Below are 18,465 nucleotides of genomic sequence, written 5' to 3' on the forward strand. Positions count from 1 at the left end.
ATTTTGCTCTGTATAACCTGGTACATCCAGTAACCCTTTTAGCCCCATGATACTGTAACCATTATATTGAGGCTGCATGAAATTTGATTGATTATTCATAATGAGAACAATTGTGAAAAATTGTTCTCTATATATCAGTTGATGATGGGACAAAAACCGAGTTGATTTTACATGGATAATTTAAGGAAAACTTTAGCAAAAATTTTAAAGTGTGTAGATAATAAAACATCCATGTAGATTACAGATCTCCTTAGGTAGAATCTTGTTTTCTAAGAATGAGCTTGACAACCCCCTCCCAGGAATGGTTTAACACTTAGATAATTTTCTGGTCCCTGGTTTTGTGCAGGGTCATGCTCGGATTGGAAAAAGGAGTAGCTATCTCCATGTGATTTAGATTCTTATTTCCTCGCACATCCCGTTGGATGATCCCCGCCTGCCACAGGTGGTCCTCAGATTGATGAATCAAAGGCTAACTGTGCATCTGAAGAGTCCAGAGCTCTGTTTTAGAATACTCTCTCACTTTCAGTGTGATGTTGCCACGCATAATAGTTTGGAAATCTCACTGTAAGGCTCATTCTTCACAGTCAAACAAGTAAGGAGTAAGTATAATCCTGCTTTTCTAAGAGCTGAAGACACCAAGGCAGAGAAATGTGAGTCTGCTTTTTGAAGATCCCAAGTCCATTTTGTACAAAATACATACAGTAATTGTCACAAAGACCTGCTCAAATTGAGGTGTCCACCTTTTTTCATATGTGCTCTTAAAAAGCTGGGTCCAGGTGACTATCAAACAGGTAGTCAGACTGCAGGTAGTGTTAGTGTACTTAAGTGCATGGCTCACCTTTTCAGGTAATTTTATAACTCTGTTTTGTTAGTGAGATCTATTTCTGACTAAGAAAATGTTTTATCTTAGGTTTTGAAACTGCAAAGTCTCTTGCACTGCATGGGGCATATGTTATCCTGGCCTGCAGAAATACATCAAGAGGCAACGATGCTGTACAACGCATTCTTGTGGAATGGGTAAGTAAATAGTGTCCAACACCAAGCTTTTTTTTTTCAAGATGTGAAGTCTTTTCTGCAGTACAAGTAGTTTAATAGATAGTACATTGCCATGCAAGAATCTAAGGAAGAATGCATTGGTCTTATTTTGTCATATCCTGTTCAGTCACAGGTAAATCAGTGATAGAAATTTTTCTTTTCATATGACTGTATTGAACTGTAAGGCTTGACATGCTGGTATCCATGTTACATACAGATGCTTTGTAAGGGTGAAAATGTTTGAAGGAACCACTGAGACATGTTTCATAGTTCATAAGACAGGACATTTCCAGAACCAAGGTGTATAACTAGACTGAAGGAGAATGTACACACTCGGATATTAGAGACAGCTGCTATTTTGGCCATAGTTTTTATACTATGAGATATTTCAGAGGATCATTCTTATGCTTTCAAAATCAAGAATGTTTCCCTCCTTTTCTTTCCTAGTCCATCAGGTCCAACAGCACTGCTACCGGGCAGTCTGTCTCAACAATTTTTCCTTCCTATTTCTTCCCTCTTTCTTTCATTTTTCTTCCATTTTGTCATGCAAATACAAGCTCTTCAGTACTGTCTATTCCCTTGTTTCTCTTTGACTCCTAACTTTCCCTCTCTTTTTTTTTTTTCTCTCTTCTACGGTACTCATTAAAATTTATTCAGTGTTCTTAATTTATTCCGCCCACAATCATTTACTTGCTAGTAAGGATTGCAGGCTACTTTTGTCTGAGCTTGCTATGACTGCTGACTTTCAGGAGATAATCTGTTGACACAGTCCTATACACTTTACTTGAATAATAAACCACAGGATCAGATTCTGGGAATTTTATTTTTTTCTTGGTAAAATTAATGATGAGTGTTTTAGCTTTATTTCCCAAGATCTGAAAGTATTTCAACTGCTACCAGATGATATGGGAGAGCACTCAATAGTATTAATATTTACACATAAGTAGTCTACAGATAATTATAATATTTATTAGTGCAAAGCAAACAGTGCTTATTTACAAGTAAGTATTTCCAAATAAGTGATGCTTATAATATTGCTAATTTTTCTAACCACAAATTTCTTCAAGAAACAGTCTTTGGATTTAGGCCTTTTTCTCCTGCCCAGATGATATTAATGATTTACAGTAAATAAATGGGAGGGGAAAATATCTTCGTTTCCCCTTCAATACTTCACATTAAAGCTCTCTCTTTGTTTTTTATTTCAATAGTGTGGAATTCCGAGAGAATTCCAATAAGGGCAAGCATAGCGTGTGTTGCTTAAAGTTCATCTGTATGTTCTCTTTCAATAGAAGTGGGTTTGGTGATGATATGTCTTTTGAATTTAGTAGTCCTAGTCCCGCTAAATATGGTTATATATATGGTTTTTATGCATCTAAAATAAGGCAATACTAAGTACCTTTTTATTTCAGAAATATCCTGTTACCCCCTTAAATGTAAGCTTATCTCTGAGCACTTTGAAGGCAATGGAAGTTCAAGAGTACTTGTCTTAATACTTATATTATCTCACCAAAAGTTAATGAACTGCTAATTGAATGAAGATCACTGAAGGTCAAATTACTTCAGAAAAATTACATTTATTTACTAACAATTTTCAAATTCTAATTGTTCAGAAAAGAATCTCATCTGTAAACTGGGTAGCTGGAAAACCTTCAGTGCATCTTTGTAATGGCTTTGTTGTTGTTTATTGAGAGGGACTAATTAACTTTGATTATTGCACTAATATTATGGCACTTTGACAGTCCCTCAGATTTATGACTCTGGGAAAATAAACAAATGAAATGCAGGTGCTGGAGCAGAAAGAATAAGTTATTACTGAACTTTAATTACTTCGAGTGTGTAACCAGGAGAGAATTAGTTGATGAATTACAAGATGCTTAAAATTTACATCAAATTGTAAGCAATCTTGGGGAAAACAAAAAAAAACCTGCCCCAAAGTCAGTTACTGAAAACAAAGAGACAGAGATTAATTTGATTGATTGATACTAATATTAAAATACTGATGTAAAATATTAATTTTTAGCTTATAGGTATAACTACAGAGCAGGAAGTTGTTAATTGAAAATTCTTTCCTAAAATGAAAGAGTTTAAGAAAAATGTCAACAACCTCTGCATAGGATTCAGATGAATGTGTGGCTGCAACTGTCCTGCTATAAAGAACTGCAGAGCATCCACAGTATTTTGTCTCCCTTGTTCCTAAGGAAAGCAAAATTATTGAAAGAAAACTGGTTTACTTTTCAATTTAGAATAAATTTTTTAAAAAATATAGCTTTTTAGGTTGCAGCCCTACAAAGCCTCATGTTCATGTTATTTAGGTAGTATTTTTGGCAACAGTAGTGCTACCTACTTGTTTTATATTTTCTTGTAAATTTTTGAGATTAAGTCTCTGAGCTACACTTACAAATACTGTCTTCCTCCAGTATTTTGGGTGGGGTGGAAATTTGGTGTAAATATGTTCCTACTCTTCAACTGAATGTCCAATCCCCCTCTTCTTCTAATTTGCATGAACTATACTTTTATAGCGAAAAAAAATCTTTGCCATATTGAACTCTAATGTGTTTACATGTCCTAAGTGTAGTGTGTTGGTAATAAAATTGGTATTTCTATAATAACATATATATTAGTAAAAGCAGTGTGTATCCTATGCTGGCTTTTCTGTGGGACAGTATGCTTTCATACTCAAGGTTTAAATGTCAGACAACCAATATTTCATTTTTCATTCTTTTCGTTGTCTGATGCAAAAGAGAGTTCTGCTTATTGTGCAAGAAGACAAAATAATGAGAAATGTATAATGAAACAACTTATTATTTCAAGTTTTGATACACTTATCTGATTGATGGTGTGTATTAACTAAAGCCTGAAATATATATTGAAAGAAAAGTAATTATTAAAAAAAACCAAAACAATCAGCACTTCCAAACCACAACAAAACAAAAAAAGCCCCAAATCAAATCACTGTAATGCAGCATTTAAAATTAAAGTACAGCATATGTGGCAGTACTTAGGAAAACCATCCAGCTTGTTTCGTTAGTGAGTCTGTTTGTGACATCCTTGTCTGGAATGCCATAAACTGAGTGTGCAGAAAGACAGCTCTTCTTTGTGTCTGTTGTACTTTTAAATAAGTTGTTACACAAAAAACCCAGTTTCAATCTGGTTTTAGTGAAAGCTGAAAATCAAGTTTATAATGAGAAAATGGGACAGCTAAATGCCTTGGAAAAATCCAGTTGTTAAGATTTAGAGAACACAGGGGGAATAGTGAGAGAAAGTAAGAATTTTCGGATTAGCTGCCACTATATTTAAAAAACAAATTCAAACTGATCTTAATTGGCTGTTGGAGACAAATCAAGAAAACTTTGTCTTTAACAATTTATGTCTGAAGAGCTGTTATAGAGAGTTTGAGCCAATTGAATAGGGATTACCTGTACAAACTTGCTAATTACTTTAGATAACTGACATTTGTTTGCAACCTGCAGTATTCCAGTTATTTTCTTTCTAAACTACAGCAGAATTTTGCTAATATTGCAAATAGAGGGTAATTGCCTCATATAAAGCATTGTGACAAGTTTTAATGTGACTGGTCTAGCTAGTCTGTCAAATATAATTTTTATAGAGAGGTATAGTTGATTATATTGGTACAATCTAATGTTTTATATACATATATATAGAGAGAGAGAGAAAGAGAAAGTATGTAAAAGAAGCATAAAAAGAGAGATCAGTACAGCTTTACATTTGATATCTTGAAAATGAATGTTGTTCATGCACGATGACGTTCAATATCAATTTAAAACTGTTTGATAATTTCTTGCTCGGAAAAGAGGAAATTAGAATTCTAGAGTTATGATTCATTTTAATCAGAAAGAAATTGTCAAACATAAATCTCTCCTTGAGTAGTGAAAAGGCCTGAAAGCAGCCAAGAAAAAATATCAATACTTTGCAAAGGAGGAATGATTGTTCCAATTCGTAGCTTAATTGACTTTAAGGCTTAATGAAAACCACTACAGTGCTGTTTGTACACATAGTTGCTCTGACGAACATTGAAATCTATGCTCCAGGAAGAGAAGCTAGGTAATTTATTTTACATTATTATTGATATAATTTTCTAATTGAGTATGAGCAGAATGTTTGGATAAGACTGTGTAGCTCCAGATGTTAGCGGTATTCTCAAGAAAATACTTAGAATATGAATGAATAAAATATTTCATAAATCACAGCTTTTCTTGCCAAGGAGCTCTCGTTTATTTATTCCTGTCAAATAGTCTTTGAGGTAGATATTAAAAGATAAATTGTAAGTTTAATATTTCATAAAAAGTATAATGTTTCTTTTGTAATTATTCCTCAGTGTTAAGCCTACAGCTATGTCAAAGATTAGATTAAACTGTAAAGAAAATTTGGGTTTGCTTTATATGTAGAAAGTTAAAAGGTAGAGATGTGACAAGAGAAGAGAGAATGGCTATGAAGAAAACCAACAAAATAAACATGACTCCTTGCTGTATTCCTTTCCCCCAAAGTATTCTCCCCCTAAGGAGGGACTTATATTCTTGCTGATTAAGTAACTCGCTGAAATTAAAACCTGATAAGTGAGTCTTTGTATTGCAATTGTAATCTTGTAAAGCACGGAAAGATGAGAAGCAAGCTGGGCACGTGTACATGGAACATGGGCAAAAGTTATGTCAACTGTGTGTGTTGCCAACTCAAGGAAGGGGGACTGATTTCCCATGTAGTGTTTAGTCTCCGCTGGTGTCCCTTTTTGTGTATGTGTGTGTAATACAGAACAGCTCTGTAAAATATTCTTCTGTCGTAATCTCTTGATACTTATGGATGGTAATCTTGATACAGAAGATAAAATTTTCTTTTCTATCTATTGGTTGTTAGTTTTGTGATCTTTTTCTGTAAATCGGTTAGACTATTAATACAGGATTTTCATACCTGTATGACTATGTAAGGCTATGTAAGACTACATTAGAACCAGAATAATAAATTGACTTGGAATTAACTTATGTGAATGATTCAGGGAGGAGGATCTAATCATGATTAGTGGCAGATTTTCATTTATGGAAAAAAATGAAGAATACGTAAAAGATGGCTTTGGAGATGTGTTAAATATTGAATGAAGCCACAGTCTGTTAGTACAGAATTAAAGAGTTTCAAAGCAGTGCTAAATAAAAGCTCTTAAAAAGTAAGCTCGTCAAAATTGAAAGTATTTCAGAATATCATACTGGTAGAGCACATGCATTTCTGTGAAAATATTATTTCCAATATTGCAGTGTCATGTTGTAGTAAAGAATTGCATTGTTTCAAAGCACAATATTCTAAAACTATGTATTATTGGCTCACATGCCACCACAGTGTAATATACAGTTATAAAAGCCTGCAACATATAGACAGATTTCATCTTCCAGTGCTCTGAACGGTGACCATGCTGAAGAATCAAGATAAAAGTAGTTATCCAAACCTTACTATGGGGAAAAGGTTTGCAGGAAGAGGCTGTATCTTGTTTTAAGCTAACTGGTAATGCAATAAAAAAATTTCTGCCTTAACTTGTCTCACTTGCGGCCATAGACACTCGTAACTAAAGCACCGTAACTGAAGCATTATTGCCACTGCTGAGTATAGTGCTTTTTTTCTTTTTAAGGGTGTGATCCAGATGTTTCTGAAGTGAAGGAATCTTTTAATTAACTGTAATTGCAGTGGAATCGGACCTTATGTTACTAGCGGAGAATTGAGAGTATAAACCTTAACCAGTACTGGTGCTAGTAACAACTGATTAAGAGCAGACCTTAAGAGAGTGATGTGTGCTGTAAAGTTATTTTCCTAATAGAGATGGACAATGAATTGTTAAATAAAGGTGGACATGATTTTTAGGCAGTGGTAGTATGCATACACAGGACTGAGGAAAAGTACATGTAATACAGTCTGCTAACACACTCTTAACATCAGAAGCTGGAAAGCAGTTGCTTTTGTATTTTGAAGTGTTTTGGCACGTTCTGAGGCAGCAGTTTTTTTCTGTTTTTTTCCGTTTGCAGGCTTGTATGTTGGGACGGTAACTATCCACATGGACATGTCTCAATGTGCCAGAGCTATTGATCTTATTATCAGTGAAAAATCTGTGATCTTCAAGTTCTTCTGCCAGATTAATCTCTAAAACCAGCTGTGAATCAGTGAATGTAGCCACTGACAAGAGCAAGAGGCTTTTTAATATTTGCAAGGAAATTTGTCCTTAAAAAAAACCCACACAAAGTTAAAAACATTAAACAGTTTAACCAACATTTACATGGATGGATTGTTAAGATCTATTTTTTTGTACACTATAAACATATGGCATGAATTTGCTTTCATTACAGATGCTGAGAAAAGAGAAAGGCAAATATTTATATTACATTCATGTTTTACAGTAAAAACACTGTTCAGTTTGTTTATACAGTTCCACTGTTACAGTTTTTATGGTTAGTAATGAAACCACTGTAAAACAGAGTCTGAATTATATAGCAGATGTGTTAAGCCCCTAACTTTCAGGGTTGGGCATCCTTCTGAATACTGATATCATTTAGTTAGGGAGTTGATGTACTGGCTACAGCTGAACTGTTTCATACCTACGTCTTTGTCTGTAGTTAGCTCTGCACTGTTACTGTACTAAAGACAGTTTTATTATCAAGATAAATACATTGATATTTTAAAGTAATTACATTTATGAAATATAAAGCCAGTCAGTGTGAGTGAGTGCAGGGGACTTTAAAGGATTTGGTGGGCATTTTCCAAGCATTTAGGACTTCATATGGCTTATATTCCCAGTAAACAGGGATAAATAAAAAATGTTTCATTAATTTGATGTATGTTTTATTTCTCAATGGTTCTCTCAAATATTTTTATTCCAATTCAATTGATATCTAGGATTCAAAATAAAGTGGATGCTAAATGTGAAAGTGGCTAAAAAGAAAATACTTTTTAAAATGTGACTATACTTTAGCTTTTATGTACTTGAAAAGGACTACAGATATATTGAGTCAGTTTTTGATCTTTGCTATACTGTACTCAGTGAAATACAGAATTTTGGTTACATAAAGCAAACATTGTTAATATTAGTTCTTTGTATGTATGTGACAATTTACAGGAGAAATGCATGGTAAAAATAGCTTAGGTCTTGCCCAAGGCTTTTCAATTCTGGACTCTGCAGTGATTTACTTTTCATGATACTTTATGCTCACTACCCTGCATAGTCACATTGGCTTCCATTGTAGTGGTAGCAAGCAAAGAATTTGGTACTAAGTGTTCTCAGAACTCAGTTCTTATTTAATAAGTGAGAATTAAGGAAATATACACATTTTGTAGTGATGATTTCATATTTTGCTCTGAAGGTTCTGGTTTATGTCATTGGCACATCTTTAAGTAGAGAATACTTTTTAATGGTGATAATATATGTAATAAATGCAGGAGGAAGTTTAGTAATGTCCAGCAAGGTAGAAGAGAATTTGAAGTGGTTTAGCACCATGGAATTTTTACATGTGTAGGAAATAGCCTTTTAAAAAAGTCTGGTAATATGAATGAAGGAACTACTCTATAAAAGGCAGAAATTTTTGGTTTCCTTCATCTTTTTCTCAGTTATGAGGAAACCCATATAATGAGGCATGTTGAAATAAATTGGGACTTCTTCACAAACATAGATAAGGCAAGCAGAAAGATTTCTACTAATAATAAAAAATTGGATGCTGGTGAAAGAAAAGAACAGTGCAACAGATTACCTTTATAACTAGGAGAGATGATGGTACTTAAGAAGATTGGATAAGTGAAGATTGTTTTTCTGTCAATACTGGGGATAAGGCTGTGATATCCTTCGAGCAGGGTGTCCGTTGCTGTCTGTAAGCCATTCTGATCTTGCAGTTCACTGTAGCCTCGTCAAATCATGGAAGAGCTTCTGCAGTTGTGACTGCCTGTTTCATCCATCCCTAAAACAAGCCAAGATGCTAGATAAGGAAAGGGTTTCTGACTGCAAGAAGCACATGAGGACTGTTTAGGAAAAAGTAATCCTGCAGGAGCACAGACTTTGAGATTTGAATTCCACAAGACCTTGCTGCCTTTGCAATTACAGACTTTTTCTCATGATGGTGACTGTCTGCAGATTTTCTTTACTTTAGAATGGCCAGAGTTTATTAACTGTGGAGGAATAGACCCAGAGTGGTTTTCATTTAAAAAAAAAAAAATCAATTAAAAAATAATTTTTTGTGGTGGTTTGGTCACTTTACCTCCTTTTGGTTTTGTGCCTTGTACAAGAGATTCATTGTTCCTGAAAATATGCTTGAATAACGTGGTGAATAAATGGTCTGGGAACGTATGGTTTACCCAACTTTCTGTCTTTAATTTTGGATTTCTAGGCTGGATTGGAATTCTGTGCTAATGTATGAATTCATAATGCTGTAGACAGCTGACAGAAGCCAACAGAGTGCTCTCATGGCTATGAGATTGCAAAGTTTTTAACATAGTGAATTTGCCATGATTTCCTCCAGTACAAAGTTGTCTTTTGAGTTGACTAGATTAATTCTGCTCTTATAATTCTGTTTACCGTCCAACATCTGCTACACATATTAAAAAAAAAAAACACACCTAAAATGTAATTTTGAAAGAAGTCACAGTAGCTTACCATTCCTTAATTTTTTTCTCCAGTCAGCAGAATTTTATACATAGAAATGTTGAGGTGATCTTTTTGGTGATTTGTTTCTTTAGCACAGCCCTGCTGTTCTCAATATGGAAATGTGAGTCACAAAATCCCTGCCATGCCTAAAGCTTTGTAATAATACTACTTAAATGCATTATGAGCTTTTTAACAAAAATTTTAAAACACCCCCCCCAAACAGAAACAAAAACCAGAATAACCCCTTTAAAACTTTATTTCATGCTTAGTCTTCAGTTAAATGGCACTAGGAAATACTGTTTGCTCAACAATATTAAAAACCTGTCTGTAGATGTCTGTCTTTAAAAACAAAGTAGCCTTTGTACGTTGATTTGTGTTTAGCTTATAGGATGCGGAGAAGTTTGGTTTTCATTGATATGTGACATATAGTAGTGTAACTTGGATTTGATCTTTTTCTCAATCTTTCTCTTTCAGAATCTATTTTCTAAAAATATTTAGTGTTGTTGACATTGAAAACTTATTTACTATAGTCCAGGTAGATGCATTCTTATGTAAACTGAGTTCTGCTGTCACTGGATTTCTGGCTGTCATATCTGGGAGAGGAGAGTGGGAATTAAAGTGGCTGGATATAATTTTTTTTAACTATCTTCACAATTAATCTGATTGTAACATAAACTTGTAATATATTCCATTAATGAAGAAGACAAGCTTAGCTTATGGTAAATACAGTACTAAGTGTTTATAGTGCATTTCATATTTTACATGATTCCCTTTATAATTCTGCTTATCTTTTCATTCTAATTCCCTAAAGGATGTATAAAAGAACCCCTAAAGAGAGTAATTACTGCTCTATTCCTTAACCAAGACTCCTTCTGCAAAAAGAAATCTGAGCTGCTTTTTAAAGAAGGCAGTTTTAAATAAAAATGCAAATAAGCTGCTTTGTAACCACATTAATTACCCACCTAGCCTCTTATTACCATGTTTGTATTGTTTGCAAACACTATTTACAGTCGTGTGGAAATTACCATTCCTGGGCCGGAGGAAGGCGGTTGTTGGTAGGTTGTGCTTTGGAACCAATTAGGGCGAACCTTGTCTCCAGCGGGGCTCATGGGAGAAGGCATAGCCTTGCAATGTCAAGTAACGGCATTAACTCAGCCTGCACAGGCACCGCGTTGTAATTATATTATTGGTCCTCTTTTGCTTCTGCAATGAGTTTCATTCTCTGCATTTTAAAACTAACAGGCAGCATTGTGTCTCGCTAATGATTTAATATGTACTGTGATAATTTTTTATGAAAGTTATGGTGGAATCCGGTGGGTCGTTTTTGTCCCCAAATTGGTTCTTTAATTTTATAAAAAGTAAACAAAAAAACTAATGCTTATGTTCAAGATCTCGTGGATGTCCATGTAACTCATTTTTTCACAGTAGAAAACCAACTTTATTTCATTATCACAAGTGAACAGGATGGAGTATCTGTTAGTATTAGTTGTAAACAGTATGTTAGCTGACAATAATTGAATGGTCATAGGTCTTTCAACACTTTGAAGAAACAAAATGCTTCATAGCCAAATCTAGTCTTATTTGTTAAGTGAAATGCACACTTGTTGCTAACCTAGTATGTGTGGTGTTTTTTTCCTTGGTTTTCTGTGTCACTTAATGATTGTGAAATGAGCCTATATTCTAAAAATTGCTCAGAAATTAAAAGTAAACCGAAGAGGTGTTTCAACATTCGTGCTTTTGGAGTTACAGATGTTTTCAGATCCCAAAGAGTTTGGTTTGATGGGTCACACAGTCTGCAATGTGAAGAATTGGTTTATTTGTTTTCTTAGGCTTGTAACCAGTCTGTTAAATGAGTCTTTTGAAGTTGAGGAGCTTTTCTTGGTTGAGCTTAGTATGGGGAAGAAAATGTAGAGAGATGATTTTGTTCCTGCTTCTGAAACTGTACTGTGTGTAGCTGCAGCACTGTGAGAATGTGATAATATTTAAAGGATACTTGCTGATAAAGACAAAAATGTGAAGGTCTGTATCAGTTCTACTGTAATACTGAATATAGTAGAGTAGGAAAACAGCAACTCTAGCAGAGTGTGGTACGACTGCATAATTGTTATATGTTAAAAGAAAAAAAAAAAAGGTGCTTGTTGCTGGATCACTTAAAGATTTTACAGTGACAAGGGACTAATGCAAGGGCATCAAAAGAAGCACTGACTTGGTTCATGATCCACAATAGATTATAAAACTGAAGATAATTATCTTGCTAATATGACTACAGAGCAGCATAAATGAGATAAACCAAGCATAGATGGAGTTCAGCAGGAATACAGAAGGTGTATAGAAAGTAGACTTGCTAAGTAGAGTACTCAAAATACTATTAATTTGTTTGCTTGTCAGTGAAATTTCTTTTATTACTGTGAAGCCAAAGCATTTTTTTTTTAACTTATTGTCCTTTCTAATTTCTCCTCATATTTCAGTTCCCTTTTATCCTGATAATTATCTTTGGCGGTGTTCAGTTGGGCACAGAAGATTACTGGACTTTCCTTGATCCTCTGGACTGCTCTTTAATAGCCTGTTACTTCATTTTCTATCTCACTTTGGGATATTTAGTGCTAGCTGTGAGAAATTACACTTTCTTTGAGTTTCCATTTTAGCAGCGGATGATGAGAACTATTGTTTATCATGTGTCCAAGGAGAAAGTGGTCCAAGTGGGGTCCAAAATGGTCACGGTGGTTTAGATAATTTCACAGACCAATCATTGAAACCTTTGGTGTGTCCCAGGCATTCTTATTTTCATATGAACAAGATGATTTATTATCTGCTTATTTAACTCAGTTGGTTAAGGCATTAGGGTAAATAGACATGATACCATTGTGCTGAAAATATGTATGATGCTTAATTTAGTAAGAGGCTGTAAACCTAAGGTATATCAATGTACTGCTATTCAAAAGAATGTACATTCATCTTATTAAAAGGTCTGTTTCCATAGCCCACTGACAATACTAATTTTCTGTTGCTTTGCAGAGTTTGGATCCAGACCCTAAATATCCATATGCGTGAATATTGTTTTTAAGGGGCAGAACTTTAGCTATATGTCTGCAGCCATTTGTCCACACTTAATTTGCAAGCGTTGAGATATCTGCCAATATCTGGCATAATTTGTGTTATTTAATGTCAAATATGGAAAGGTGATTGCACTCTCCTGTGCTTGCTTGCTTTTTTTTTTTTTTTTTTTTTTTAAAAATCTGGAACTGTGTTACTGAGATTTATTAGAGCTGTGTTGAGGGAGTACACACAAGATGTAACTACTGTTTCATTATGAAGCAAGCTAATTTAAAAATCTTTATTTTACTCCTTTCTGGTTTATGTCTTGGAAGGAAACACTTCACATATGTGCTTTCCCAGTTTGCTAGAGGGGAAAGCATGCATTACTTCTGAATGCGATTTGTCCTGTTAAAAATTCATTTTGATTTTTACTTGTGACTTGCCATGTGAGAGAACTCTGAACCAGAGTGAATTAGATACAATACTACCCCTACAGTGAACAGGTAAACGCTTTGGGTTTTCTAAGCAGCAACTCTTGTTCCTCTAACAGTACCCGGTTGATGAGGGGATGATCATAGTGAAAAAATACATCAAAAGCACAATCTAAGCGTTCCAATTTTTGCACCAAACTGCTATTAATTTGGTCCCAATAAAGATAGTGCATGATTTTGCAGAAGCAGCTTTATTACTCAGTATATAAAAACAAGCAGTAGTGTGCTAAATGTGGTCTTTCCTGTATTTCATTTGAGGTCACCGAGATATAGCATTAACTTCAACAATAAACTTTGCCTATCAAATAGAAGGATTAATGTAATGAAAGGAATGTTTGGGGTAGTTTTTGTGAGCTTGTTTTTTCTGGAGCCATGCAAAACAAACCTGGAACCACCTAAATAAATCTTCAGTAGCTGATCCTAGTATATAAAGGAAAAATTAGCATAAAATATGTAACTGAATACTTTTAAATTTTTGTAAGTGTGCTTATCAAAGCTGTTGTTATTTTCTTTTGAGTAAGAAAATAAATCAGGATGTCTTACCTTAGACTTGTACTTTGCAGATGCCTCTTTCAGGTCCTCTAAATCCTTAATATGCAGATAACAGCTATGTAATTTGTAGGGTAGTTCTGGTCTTTTGGTATTCCCTGATTCTTATAAGTGACAGACTGTGATCTGACTGTAGTTTGGTTTTAACTGAAACATCTTTAGGTCTCTTAGGCCTTGAATATTTGTTGGTTGTGATGACAAAGAGCTCTTTGTACTTAAAGGTCCTAAACACATCATGTTAGGCATCTTCAAAGGAGATCTTAAATGAGTTATACACTACAGATTCTTGACAACATGGGAGACTGGTAAGGCATATCTGATCCAGCTTAGTTGTATTGGTGGGCGCTCTATGAAGATGCAATTAAATTGCTAAAAGAAGCCTATGGTTAATATCCCTTAATTTGCCAAGGTGGAACTGAAATAAGTGCACCTTGGTGATGCAATCTTTATGCATACTTGAAATGCCACAGCAGTACAACTGTAGAAATAAGACACTTCTAGGAAAGTGCAGCAGGTACAGATTTGGTCTCAGCAAATGAATAAACATTCTTTTTGTTTGTTTTTTTAAAAAAACCACGCAAGTTACTTTATTTCCTTGTTTTCTGGAGAGTCATTTCTAGTCTGATTTCCCAGGGAACCAAGGCATGCTCAGTCAATGTATCTGCCCTTCCTTGTCTAATAACTTTTGGTCCCATGGAGTGTTTAGAAGCAAATTTTTTAAAAGGATAAAGATCCTTAGGATAATTAAGTTCCTGTAAGCACTGAGCTTTGTGAAAGGGTAAGTATACAGTCAGTGGGCAAAACTGAAGGGACTTTAGGCTCTTAGACATCAGAGAAACCTTGAGAATGGGGGGAAAGTAAGTACAGGACCGAGTTCAGGGAAAATTTCAGTGTGGACTTGTATTCTGCCCTGGTACATTGGGTGCTAAGAGTTCTCACAGAATTGATAATCTGCTGTGTAAAAGAATGACCTGTATACTGCCTGCAACCTCAAAGTAGGACATCAGGAGAATTTAAGTGATCGTGACCCTCTCTGTGCCAGGGTGACATTTATGCCTTCTGTGATCAAGGAGCTTTAAAATTTTACTTGGTTGTACTATCTTATAATTTTTAGGAACTGCTTATTAATGTAGTCATGTTTAACATGTTATGGTTACAAACAAAGGCATGAATGTATGTACTCATTTCTAATTAATTTGGGTAATTATGTTTTATAATCTAGGTGTTTGCAAAGCAGAACGTGGTACACCCCATTTACTGTCTGCTGTAGCTAATAAAAAATAATAGAATGAAATAAATCTTGAAACTAACTTTAATTGTAAGTATAGATTAGTTGTAAATTATATCTCTGTTATGTTTATTTTTAATTCTGCAGTGTTGCAGGTTTGTAGAGCATACCAATTAGTGTAGTTATTCGAAGTAATGATGAGTTAATTGCTGTAAATGCTGAATATTATTTCTGTGACACTTTAAAATACAGTACCGAGATACATTTTTTAAATGTAGGACTAGAAATAAAGGCAAAAAGGAAATGGTGATGATAATGAGATCGGTTCATCTGGTTATTAAGATTTTTTTCAGCATTCAAAGTGATATTGTAGGTAAGATGATTAAAAATACCTGAAGAAGAAAGAAGTATAACAATTAAGAATAAAATCTCAGGATCTCAGCAAATACCGTTATAAACATGGACACAAACGAGGTAAATCTGTGTATTTCACCTACATTGATGTATAAATTGAGAAAAGGCAATTTGACTGAATTAATCGGAAACTGATTACTGTTCTTGTAATGCTGCTTGTGTTCACTCGGTGAAGCCTCTCTTGCTTTGTAACTCATCTCATACTGATTGGTAGCCTTCCATGTCAGTAGTGCTTCTCTACTACCTAAGGCAGTACGTGTTGTCGAGTTTGTTTTTGTGAATATGTTTAAAGAGTAGAAAATGCCTCTGGCTTAAAGTAGAGTGTTTTCCTTTCTGATGAACAGTAGTAAATCCTACCATTTTGAAAGCTGTGTAGTATACCTATGAGAAATGAGCTGATTCACAATGTTTCCTTGAGCATGCACACTGTAAGAGATATTAATAGCTTCCTTCAGCAGTGTCCCACTTAGAGTAACTTTGAAATGCAGTATTTCATTCTGTCCTGGTTAAATTAACCTTACATTTTCCTGGGAAATGGCATGACTACCTAGAGAAAACTTGAAGTGTACTATGTACATTCACACTGCAGGGGTGAAAAAGGTATCCAGGGTGGTATTTATGTATTAAATATTTACTTTTCAATCCAGAATTGGTGTCTCCCAGTTGGGTGAAGATTTGGTAATGGAAACTGGTGCCATGCACTTCTCTGTTTAGTTACCTTTTTAAATAATGAGAGACATACTAAAACTTCTGGAGACAGTTCTGGTGACACTAGTGATAAGTTGGATTTTTACATGTGAAAGGCTTAACTTTATAAAACGACAGCAGAAAAGAGTTCCTCCGCTTCCTAAGAATAGTGCAGTAAGGGAAATGCTTTTCCACACCTTGGGGGAGTTTTTGGAGCCCTCCTGTCCACCAGCAATTCACAGCCCTGTAAGATTGAGAAACCAATGTACAGACCTGAAAGTCCCAGACATTCAGGTTTATCTGTTCAGTCCTGTTATGACAGAAATCATTACAAGTTTGATAGATTTATTTATAAAGACTTGCTTCAATATTTAAAGTACATCTATTCCAGCATTCCTCATTTCAAGCTCGGCTGTGGATCAAGATGAAAGAAAAATTAAATTGTATATTGAAGAGCTGTTAATTGAACTGCACTGCATTTAGCAAGGGAGCATCAGCTTCAGGCAGTCAATACTACAGAGAATTTTTAATGTACTGTATCACTAGATTGTCAGTTTGTATTGGAGAATGCAAACAGACTGCTTCGACTGGTGATGAAGCCCTGGAAACTTTTAAGTTGTTAAGGGGAGAAAATGTTATTTTGTTTTGATATGTTGTGACAAAGTTGTTGATAGAACCAGGAGCAACATTTTTTTTGGTGAATATTATTTGAATATCTTTTTGTTGATGAATTCTGATTGCTATGGGTAAAGATTGTGTACTGATTTTTATTAATGGGAGAAAAACAAGTTTCACAGAATTCTTGAACTTGCATAAATGTTACGTTGCAATTTGACCGGCTCTGAAAGTCTTATTTAAAAATATGAGTTCTCTCCAGATATAATTCTAAAAAATAGCATATCAAAAAGCCTTAGAAATGCTTTAGAAAAATGTTATCTCTCTTTCCTAAGGCAGTGTTAATTTCTTTTGTAGTTAATCTTTTGTGCTGGAATTTAGTACATTTATAGTTAAAGATTCTTTTAACAGCTAAATTATTTAAGCACGTCTTCTGGGATAACATGCTCTGTTTGGTGTTAAGTATGAAATAGTTCTTATTTCATTTTCTTCACTGATAAAAATGAAATAACTAGAGGCATTTGTAGAACCAGAACAGATTTAGGGCTATGGTGTTAGATTAAAGATGTACTATTCTGAGACATAGCTCGTTACAGCTGTCACGCTTTGGGATAAGATTCTTCTTACTTTTGGTGGTCCTTACAAGTCTTAAAGTCCACCTTCAGAAAAACCATAGTGAGTCTTAAAGTTGTTAATTATTTTTAGATGTCAGTCTCTGGACTTTTCCATAAGTGTGGTAGGTCTCAAGTTAGTGGTAAACTTAAAAATGCCATATGTTGCTGGTGCATTGTCTTCTCTGGGAGCAGAAAGATCTTAGAGGTTGGGTTTAGTCTGGCCCATCTTGGTTCCTCTGTGGCACCTAAGAAGCCTGGAAGTTTTTTTTTTTTTTTTTTGCCAGCACTCAAATACTGTGTAGTAGAAGAGAGTTTCATTTCAGTTATATGCAGGAAGACAGTCTTCACTAGTGTGAAAACATGGATGGCTTCAAAAGGCTTAATTTCCTCATGATACTGAAGTCCCACTAAAACAGTAGAAGTCTTGTGACTCCAAAAACAAAATAGAAGAGCGAAATCCACTGTGTGGATCCACCTGACTTTGCTTCATTAATCTGGCATTCTTTGGCCAAACTTTCTGCAGACATGACAGCTGTTTAGGAAGGTGAAAGATATTTCAACAGATTTCATCCTGTAGCTGCTCACCGTGGTAGGCTGATACTGCTGAAGTGAGTATGGATGTTGCTTATATGCAACTTACTGTTGCATTTTTCAGGTTTTTTATTTGTTTCCCCTTAGAAGAGTCTTTGTTTCTTACCATGTGGAAAATTGCAAGAAGGGAGATAGTACATATTATGAACAGTCTTGTGTTTTGTCTTCCAGATTTCAGAAGGTTAGAGTCTAGATCAAAGGTGTGTATTTGATTTAAAGAGCATCCTTTAAATATTTGAACTTACACTTGTGTGCTACCAACTTCATTTTCCAGAAAGATTGCAATTACTGAAATATTAGATTTAACAAGCTGTATAAGACAAATGCTGCTTCATAGTAGAAGCTATAATTTTAATATCTAAAATGCTTTTATACCATTTAAGTGAAAATCATTATGCTGTATGAATATTATTTTGAAAATTTGCTCGAAACAGTAATGTCTAGCTACATATTCAGTGATTTTGCTACACTTGTTTGTGTAGAGACAGTATTTGACAACATGAATACATACAGTAACTTTCAAGAACCCTTTGCATGACAGCCTGATAATTAAGAGAATTGTCTAAAGCTCTGGTAAATGCCGTA

At 34.7% G+C, this 18,465-nt stretch overlaps 1 protein-coding gene across 2 annotated transcripts in view; it reads left to right on the forward strand.

Annotated features, from left to right (window-relative positions):
* WWOX (WW domain containing oxidoreductase) overlaps positions 1-18,465 on the forward strand; it is a 531,587-nt gene that overhangs the window by 27,430 nt on the left and 485,692 nt on the right. For both annotated transcript variants that reach the window (XM_074882172.1, XM_074882173.1), the window contains exon 5: positions 911-1,017. In XM_074882172.1, coding sequence (XP_074738273.1) covers positions 911-1,017 — 107 coding nt within the window. The remainder of the gene's footprint in view (positions 1-910; positions 1,018-18,465) is intronic.

This window comes from Strix uralensis, chromosome 12, assembly GCF_047716275.1.
Source record: "Strix uralensis isolate ZFMK-TIS-50842 chromosome 12, bStrUra1, whole genome shotgun sequence".
Lineage (NCBI taxonomy): Eukaryota > Metazoa > Chordata > Aves > Strigiformes > Strigidae > Strix > Strix uralensis.